At 42.9% G+C, this 10,347-nt stretch overlaps 1 protein-coding gene across 1 annotated transcript; it reads left to right on the top strand.

The window, feature by feature from the left end:
* The first annotated feature begins 453 nt into the window (after positions 1–453).
* On the top strand, positions 454–1,119 carry LOC131023279 (uncharacterized). The gene has a single exon (XM_057952825.1). The coding sequence runs from the start codon at positions 454–456 to the stop codon at positions 1,117–1,119; it is 666 nt and encodes a 221-aa protein (XP_057808808.1).
* Positions 1,120–10,347: the final 9,228 nt, after the last annotated feature.

Raw genomic sequence — 10,347 nt, 5'->3', positions numbered from 1 at the left:
ATCAAAACCGTCAGGTCCGGGATGTTTTGAAATGGGTTTAACTTGGCGTTAGTTTTGAGATGGGTTTGGAGATATTTGGTGGGGAAGGGGAAGCTGTGGGCGAGGACGGTGAGGTCGATTTATGGGGAGTTAGAGTGGGGGGAAGAGGGGATGAAAACATCTGGGCAAAGCAGAAATAGAGCCAGGTGGTGGTCTAGAGTTCTTACCAATGCAGCCAAACATTCGGAGAAATGGTTCGGCAACAATATTAGGAGCAAGTTGGGAAGTGGAAGCGATACAAAATTCTGGGAGCACATTTGGGTGGGCTTGAGACCGCTTAAGTTAGAGTTCCCCATATTGTTTCACCTTAGCAATAATAAGGAAGCAACTGTTAGTGACGTTGGAAGGTGGGTGGAGGGGAGCTGGGTGTGGGATCTGAAATGAAGACGAGATCTTTTTTAGAGGGAGAGAGCGATGACTAACGACCTTGCTGTTACTATCTCTACTGCTGTACCTATTGCAGGAAAGGAAGATTCATGGGTATGGAGTGCAACCAAGGACGTGTCATTCTCAACAAAATCAGCCTACAACATCATTCAAGACTCAAGGAACACTGCAACACAAACGAGTTTCAGCAAAGAAATGATGCAGAAAATGTGGGACACTCCGGTTCCTCAGAAGGCAATAGTCACTTCTTGGAGATTACTGAGGAATAGATTACCAAACATTCCAATTGGTGAAGTGGAGCTCATGTGCAATGCTTGCTGCCACCAACTGGAATCGGCAAATCACTTATTTACGAGGTGCCCAAAGACTGAAGAGGTTTGGATAGGAGTGCAAAGATGGCTGGGCGTTCACACTCTGCGACCACAAGGTACGATTGAACATTTCGACGCGTTTACTAACTTGGGGAGGAAAAAGAGTTCGAAGTTTCTTAGGGCTCTTTGGATCTGTACCACTTGGTTACTTTGGAAGAGTCGCAATGAGAGGAGATTTGATGGAAAGAATTGGGAAGTTCAAAGCTTGATTGGGGAGATAAAAGTAAGACTTTGGAGTTGGAACATGATTTTTAAATTGAATGAAAAGGAGATGTGTTTCTCCTCATGGATGTCTGGATCAATTTCAAGTGTAATTGTGTAACTTATTTCGGTACCACTGGTACCAAGTGTTTGAATAAATTTTCCTTTTCTGATAAAAAAAAACCGTCAGGTCCGGGAGAGCTATCCTTATCCATCGAGAAGATTGTAGCTTTAATTTCCTCAACAACGGGGACACAAGTAAGATCAGAAGCCTGATCCTCATAAACCAAAAATGTAGTTCGAAATCCAAGATAAGTCTTGATTGAGTGGAGCGTCCTGAGAGAAAAGCTCCTTATAAAAATGCACAACATGATCAGCCATGCGATCATGATCATCCACCAACTCCCCTTCAATGTCCAGATAATTGATAGTCAGAGTAGAGCATCGCATTTTCACCCTGTTATGAAAGAAACGAGTGTTACGATCACCATCGGTAAGCCAACGAACCCTGCTCTTCTGCCGAAGGAGAGCAGATTGCTGAGAAAGAATCGAGGCAATCGAAGCCTGAAGCCACACCTCGCTATCAAAAAGAGCATCTGAATAACCATTGTTGTCAATCTCAATCTGCAGCAAAGAGAGTTTAGAATTCAAGTCCGCCAGCGAAACGTTGAAATTACCAAAAACCTCTCGATTCCAAATTTTAATATCCTTTCTGAGATGCTTGAGCTTTTGCATAAACCGAACCATGGGGCAGCGGAAATGAATGGGGGCAGACCAAGATCTAGAAACCATAGGAAGAAAGTCAGAATGATCACACCATATATTTAAAAAATGAAAAGGCTTTGAAATCACAGCGGAAGAAGCCGGATGCGCCTTAAGCAGAATAGGGGCGTGATCCGAGCCATTGCGAGGAAGCACAGTTACATTTGCCGAATGCCAATGATCAACAAAAGCACTGGTAAAAAGAACTCTGTCCAACATGGATTTCGTAGTAAGAGGGAACCGGCGACGATCCGTCCAGGTGTAAAACGGTCCGCTAGAGTCGGCTTGAATGAGCTCATTATTGTCAATAAAAGTCGGAAACTCTCTACAGGAGATACGAGACGGACGCCTGCAGCCTTTATTCTCATGCGCTCCAAGAATAACATTAAAGTCACCAAGAATAACCATGTGTTCAACCGTAAACTGAGTAATATCTTCCCAATGGATGTGACGAGAAATATGATTACAACTGTTGATTTATGCCTAATTGTTCTTAATTTAGGGGTTTGATTGTGCTATTTATGAGTTAAATATTCTGGAAGTTGGTGCGTTTATGGGTTTGTTTAATGGTTTGTAGGAGCTTTTGATAAAATAGGCTGAAGAATGTTTTGTTCGAGTTTTTGGATCAGAATTGGCTATTTTGGGCTCAAAGTGGTGTCCAGAGCTGACGACGCATACTCTGTTGTCTTGCTAGAGCTGAAAGAGCTGAAGTCCATTCGTCAGAGTGGATTTCCCGTGCCAGAGCCAGAGCTAACAATCCCAAGTCAGAGCTGAGTTCCAGAACCGACAAATCTCGATAGAGCGGACCTTCCAGACTTCCTTGCCAGAGCTGGCATTCATGTATGCAGAGCTAAATCTACAGAGCTGGCTGATCACTAAATTATTAGCAACAAATTACCGCAACTAACACGGTGCAATTGTAGCACAAATAACAAGTAACCGAGTATCGTATCCACATGGACTATTATAACGAATCACTCTAAGTAATCCTAATTAAACTCTAGTAATATTCAGGCAAACGAAATAAGGAAAGTTTAATTAACTTAAACTAAAACACTAATAACAATAATTAAAATCACGTAGGAAAAATCAAGTATTAAAAGACAACTGATCCTAGGGTAGTAAATTCATCAATTAAATCTACGCAATAAATCTATTAATCCTATGTACCAATTTAATCCAGTTATGATGAGAGATCACTTAATTAATCAATTACTCTCGCTAGAGCAGCAACGATCGTAGATTAGTAAATTATCTATCTCCGTTAGGTCTCAAGAAAATCTACTAACTCCCAAAAGTTCCTAAGAATAGCTCCCTATGATCCACCTATCTCCGCTAGGTCTCAAGGTTAAAATCATATCATACATTCCTGAATCCGCTAAACAGTTATCTCCGCTAGGTCTCAAACCGAATAGCTAAACATGCAAACTATTGATCAGATAATTCACAAGAAATTAAGCACCAGGAATTATGAATCATAAACTGGAATGCACAAAGATATTAACAAATAAATCACATAAATTCAATCAACTATTTACAAACCCTATAATCAGCTAAAAGAAACTAGCCAGACATAGCAAAATAAAACAAAAGCATAATTAAAAACTGAAGTAGCGGCTTGAATCTTCAATCTTGATCCAAGCCTTAAAACTAGAAAGCAATAAAATTCTAAAGCTAAAAACTAAAGTATGAATGCTAGGATTCTCGGATATCTTCAATAGGTCAAAAGAGGACCTATTTATAGTTTTCAGATTTCCTTCAGATCAACATGGAAGTTGCCATGCAAAGTAGAATTCTAAAGGTAATAGAATCGTGTGAAATAAGGCAACTCTCTAGCTGGATGCGCGCTCCGGAAAATACTCCCACTTTTGCCAACTTCGCAGCTCTCGCTAGAGGAACGATTGTCTCTCGGGAAACAGGTCGCGCCCGAGAAATGACGAATTCTCTGCTATCGCCAGAGGAATGGTATTGCCAGAGGAATAGGTGATTTCTCTGACCTCGCCAGCGGAATAGGTTGCGCCAGAGAAATGGACCTCCGCTCTGGCATTTCTCCGCTCTGGCATTCCTCCGCTCTGGCAGCGGGGAAGCGAATCCTCTGGCATCGACTCCTCTGACCTCGACTCCTCTGGCCTCGACTAGCGCTCCGGAATGGCGACTCCTCTGGCGCCTTATGAGTCCTCTGGCGTTTCCGGCCTCGCTTCGATTCCTCTGGCGTTCGTGGATTTCGCTGCACTGAACTTTGATTTCTCTGACTCCAGAGGAATGGTGATTTCTCTGCTCTGGACATGTCGGTTCCTCTGCTCTGGAAACCAGAACACCTGGAGAACGCTAAATTCTTCCAAATTCATTCAAAACTGCATTCTTCCATCTCGAAAGCCTAAATCTCCTGCAAAGCATAAAATACACCATAAACGCACCAATTTCCAGAAGATTATCTTAAAACATGCATAAACAAACCCTTAAAAATAGAGTAAATTAAGCATAAATCACTGGCATTTATTCGTCCAGAGCTGATACATCTTCAGAGCTGACAAACTCCAGAGCTACCTACGCCAACACTTTTCTAGAGCTGGCAATCTCCTTATCCATAGCTGACTACTTCTACAGAGCTGACTTTCCAGCTCTGCCATGACTTTCCAGCTCTCCAAAAAGTTGATCGCTAATTTCTTAACAACAATAACTGCAACTAAACAGTATAATTGTAGCACGAAAACAGCAAGCAGAGTATCGTATCCAGAAGGACTATTATAACGAATCACTCTAAGTAATCCTAAATAAACTCTAGTAATATTCAGGCAAACTCAAATAAGAATGAAGAATAAAACTAAAATCAAAACAAAGCAAATAAAATAGGATAAAAACTCAAATAATAACAGACTCTGACCCTAGGGATGTACTTTTTCTAATTAATTACATGCATTTAATTTATTGATTCAATTACCAATTTAATCCAACCCTGATGAGAGATCACAGAACTTTTTACAAGCTTCTCTAACGAACACCTATGAAAGTAGATTAATTTACCCCCCTTCACATTCAAGACTCCAAGGAATAAATTAACTCACAAGCGTACACAAAGAATAGCTCCCTATAGTTTCACCTATCCCATTCAAACTCAAGGCTACTACTATAACATGCATTCCTGAATCGGCTGAACAATTATCGCATTCAAGTCTTCAAATCGAACAACTAAACATGTAAATTATTGGCCAAATAATTCACAAGAAATTAAGCACCAGGAATCATGAATCACAAGTTTGAGACGCAGCTAGGGTTTGGAAACCCTAGTCGCCGCCGCCCTTGGCAGCCTCCACCGCCGCACATCAGCCCTCAGCGCCGCACAGCAGCACGCCGGTGCTGCAGCAGCCAAGGCGCACGCAGCGTCCCGGCGCTGACAGCAGCCCGGCGCTGCATTAGCACCGTCCGGGCCTCGGTGCTTCCGGCAGTCCTCGCGCACAGCGGCAGCAGGCGCGCGCGCAGCCACCAGCACCCGGTCGGCAGCCTCCAGCAACAGCAGCAACAGGCGCTCGGCGGCAGCAGCTCCAGCGGACGACAACAACAACGGTAGTGCACCGCTCGCCGGGCGCGCAGCGCGCAGAGCGCGCAGGCGCAGCCCCGGGCGCGCACCACCCCTGCCCACTGCTTCCAGCCGTTCGCCCAGCCCTAGCCGAGCCCGCCTCGCCATCAGCGCGTGTCCAGACCGGGGAGCAGCAGCGGCCGCGCGGTCGCCTGCCTGGGCGCGCTGCGCGCGGTGTGCACGCACCCGCGCGCGCGCTGCCCTCGGCCCGCAGCCCTCGCTCTCGGTCACCCACGCCTCGCCATGATCCGGCAACCCGTGCCACACTCCTCACACCGTTCTTCGTTTGTTGATCCGTCGTCATCCTCGTTTCGTTCCTCGATTTTACAGATTTACAACGGAAAAACAAATACAATTGAAATTCTAATCTAACCATGGATTTTCTCGTGGTGAAAAACTGATTACAACGTCAAACGACGTATCCCACGAATCAACAAGCCACGAAGAACAACAGCAGTAAAAAACAACGCATATTATTAATCGTACATAAATTAATAATAGAGCCAAGAAATTAATCCTTGGCTCTGATACCAATTGAAGGAATATTAAATTGAATTAACGTTCCACTTTGCCCGATGATCGTTTCTTGGTTATTATTAATTTACCATACAACGATTAATTCCTAACATGCTCCTATGAATTTAACAGCTGCACATAGGTGTTAGGAAAACTTACTTGAGAATCGGGTGCACAAACTGTTGATGATTGCGTCGAAAGGATCTGACTCCAGCTCTGATCTTCTCGACTGTATCCCGCTCAATTCCCAACGTTGGATGGACAACGAGCTATGGAAATTCCCAAGACAGAATGGCGTCCCACGTTTCTGCGCCTCCCTCTGCTCTCAAAAACCCTAATTTTTATCAGTGTATTTTCCTGAGAGCTGACAGCTGTATTTAATAATATAGAAAAAGGGAGGAGGCGCCACTTTCTTAGTGAGGGCCGAAAATTCTGTCTTCTTGGGCTAGGAGACATTGGGCCAGCCCAGGGACCAGATACAAGGAATAAAGATGGGCCTCAAATAAATTAATTTATCCATGGTCAGCCCAGACCATAATTAATTTATAAATATCAGTTCATTCCACTAGAGAACCGATACTGACTTACCCCTTTATTGCCGATGATGAGTCGGGGCTTGTATTTAGACTTATTAAATCTCCGTATTTAAAATATCCGACATCCATTAATTAATTAGAGCTCTGACAGCTTAAATTAATTAATCTCTTAATTATTCCTTAAGCAGTACCACTCAAACTTTATTATTACGCCTGAACTTAATCAACCTGCAGGGTTTAGCGTAATAAACCTTATTGAGCTCCTTAAGGGGATGTCATTATCCTATACCGGATACGGGTACTAATACAGATAATCAAATATAATATATTAACCGCTATCACCCAAGATACAGAGTACTCGAGTGAGTATATAACTTTCACCCATAGTAAGTCAAAGTGATATACGAGTTAACATATATATCTGAATACTTATTAGTATTAAGATTTATAAGTCACCGAGATCTTGATTCTTCACTTAAGTCAGATAGAAGAATACATCTCAAACTGTGGTCCTATCAATACGTAATGACGTACCAGTATAGACAAGTAGCCAAGACAAACTACTTCCATCTATACTGCAGCCTAAACCAATAACTTGTCCTACAGTTATTTCGGCTGTGATCATATTATATCTCTTAAGGTTATTCCAATTATACGATCTTCTGTGATACACCGTATAACCGTATAATCTACTTATATAGAGATAAAGAACATACATATGCAATCATGAACACAATCAGATAGGAGATTGAAAACAGTGAACACATGAATCATTATATACAAGCATAAAAGTTCTTGCTTTCAGTATATAAATCCAACAATCTCCCACTTATACTAAAGCAAAACTTTTAGTATACAATGTGTCTAAATACTAGCTATTACAAAAACTTCACTTCATCTCTCCCACTTATACTGAAAGTTTTTCTCTAAGTGGGTGGCATCAACCGCAATCCCATCCCTCGAGCATGCTTCTCATAGGTCTTTTGCGGTAAGCTTTTCGTGAAAGGATCAGCTAGGTTCTCCAATGTATTAATCTTTTCTACTAGCACATCTCCTCTGTTTACGATTTCTCGTATGATGTGGTACTTTCTCTCTATGTGTTTTGACGCCTTGTGGCTCCTGGGTTCCTTAGAATTTGCCACTGCACCCGAGTTATCACAATAAATTATGATACTCTTAGGCAAATTAGGGACCACTCCTAGATCCAAGAGGTAGTTTCCGGAACCATACAGCCTCCTTAGCAGCTTCCGAAGCAGCTACATACTCGGCTTCCATGGTGGAGTCTGCAATGCACTTCTGCTTTGCACTCCGCCACGATACGGCTCCACCTCCCAAGGTAAACACATAACCAGAGGTAGATCTCTTCTCATCCCGGTCAGCCTAGAAATCCGAATCGGTGTAACCCAAAGGAAATAGACTGTCTGACTGGTAAACTAGCCTATAATCTCGAGTCCTCTTCAGGTACTTGAGAATATGCTTTACCGCAGTCCAGTGTCCTGGTCCAGGGTTCGACTGATATCTTGCGACCATGCCAACGACATAGCAAATATCAGGTCTCGTGCAGAGCATTGCATACATGAGGCTACCTACGGCGGAAGCATAGGGTATCTTCCTCATCTCCTCAACCTCACTAGGCGTCTTAGGACACATGTCCTTAGACAGAGGAATGCCATGTCTAAAAGGTAGCAAGCCTTTCTTGGCATTTTGCATGCTAAAACTGAGAAATCACAGTATCAATGTAAGACGCTTGAGATAAGCTCAACATCCTTTTCTGGCGATCACGAACGACCTTGATCCCCAGGATGTACGCTGCATCTCCTAAGTCTTTCATTTGAAATTGTTCGGATAACCATTTCTTTATGTCTGATAATAGGTCAACATTGTTGCCAATGAGGAGGATATCATCTACATAAAGTGCAAGGAAAACCACGTCACCATTGGCATCTAAACGGTACACGCAACTTTCGTTCTCACAACGAGTAAATGCATAGGATTTAATGACCTCGTCAAAACGTTTGTTCCATGACCTTGAAGCTTGCTTAAGTCCATAAATGGACTTCTTAAGCTTCCACACAAGATGCTCTTCGCCCTTCTTCACAAACCCTTCAGGTTGCTGCATATAGATGTCCCTTCCTTCTTCAAGGAAACCGTTTAGGAAAGCGGTCTTGACATCCATTTGCCAAATCTCAAGGTTCATGTGGGCTGCTATGGCAAGGAGTATTCGGATAGACTTGAGCATGGCAACCGGCGAGAAGGTTTCATCATAATCTATACCCTGTTCCTGGGTATAACCTTTCGCCACTAGTCTAGCTTTAAAAGCTGCGACTTCGCCATCCGAATCTCTCTTTCTCTTGTATACCCACCTACTACCTATAGCTAAAAAGCCATCTGGTAGTTCGGTCTTTTCGTATACATCCATAGCACCCATGGATTCTATCTCAGAAACCATGGCCTCGTACCAAGAATCTGCATCTTGATCTTTCATCGCTTGTCTATAGTTATCGGGGTCGACATCCTTTTGTTCATCAACAGGAAGTAGATCCGAAGATTCTCCCAAGAACATAAATCGATCGGGTTGAACTACAACCCTCCCACTACGACGAAGCGGTGGTGGTACAGCTGTGACAATGGTTTGTGCAGTGTCTTGTGGTGCATTCACTTGCACACTTGGCTGGGGTGATGGAATCGCCTGTCCATTGCCTTCGATTTCTTGAAGGGCAATCTCGGACTTAGACTTGTGGTTATTCATATAATCCTCTTCCAAGAATCGTGCGTTGGTGCTAACAACCACTTTCTGATCCTTAGGATTATAGAAATATCCACCTTTCGTTTCTCTTGGACATCCTATGAACAACATTACTTCGCATCTAGGGTCCAATTTCCTTGCCTCTTTGTCAAGCACATATGCAGGACAACCCCATATCTTTATATGATTCAAGCTGGGCTTACGCCCTGACCATAATTCAGTGGGAGTCTTAGGCACAGACTTGGATGGCACTAGATTCAGCAAGTAAGCCGCTGTTTGCAAGGCATATCCCCAAAACGAAATAGGCAACGATGCATAACTCATCATTGATCGTACCATTTCCAAAAGAGTCCTGTTTCTTCTCTCTGCTACACCATTCTGTTGGGGAGTACCTGGTGCAGTCAATTGGGATGTAATCCTAGAATCTGACAAGTATTGCAAAAACTCGTTCCCGAGGTATTCGCCACCGCGATCAGACCGCAATGACTTGATAGATTTACCCGTTCTCTTCTCCACTTCCGCCTTGAATTCTTTAAATTTCTCAAAGCATTCAGACTTGCGTTGAAGTAGGTAAATATACCCATATCTTGAGTAATCGTCAATGAAAGTGACGAAATACTCATACCCTCCACGAGCTCTAGTGGACATCGGTCTACACAAGTCAGAGTGAATCAATTCTAACACATGCGAGGCCCTATTCCCCTTTGTCTTAAAAGGCCTTGCCGTCATCTTTTCCTCTATACAGGATTCGCAGGTTCTAAATGGAACCGCTTGAAAGTCTTTCAAGATTCCATTTGAAACGAGCCTTTGGATCCTATTTAGATTGATGTGGCCTAATCTTAGGTGCCACGCATGCGTATATTGTTCATGAGAATAATACTTCCTCTTATTCGGATTTGGAAGGATTTGTGATGTAGATGCAACATGGACAGAGTTGTTAATTGGACATGTAATAGTATAGAGAGAGTTGTTCAAAATTCCAGAACAAATAGTCTTGTTATCTCTCATGATAGAAACACCCCTATAAAAAAAAACAGAATATCCATTCAAAACAATTTTGAAACAGAGATTATGTTCCGCCGAAATTCCGGCACATACAAAATATCTCTCAAAACTAAAATGTCATCACCAAAACATAAAGATAAATCTCCAATAGCAATAGCTGCGACCTTCGACGCATTGCCCATGGAGATGGTGATCTCATCACTTGCT

The sequence above is a fragment of the Salvia miltiorrhiza genome, chromosome 4 (assembly GCF_028751815.1).
Source record: "Salvia miltiorrhiza cultivar Shanhuang (shh) chromosome 4, IMPLAD_Smil_shh, whole genome shotgun sequence".
NCBI classification, from domain to species: Eukaryota; Viridiplantae; Streptophyta; class Magnoliopsida; order Lamiales; family Lamiaceae; genus Salvia; species Salvia miltiorrhiza.
This window is presented reverse-complemented; position numbering and strand designations above follow the sequence as displayed.

Bases quoted from the DNA above. Each gene is read 5' to 3' on its own strand.
- LOC131023279 (XM_057952825.1), top strand. From the start codon at position 454: ATGACTAACGACCTTGCTGTTACTATCTCTACTGCTGTACCTATTGCA.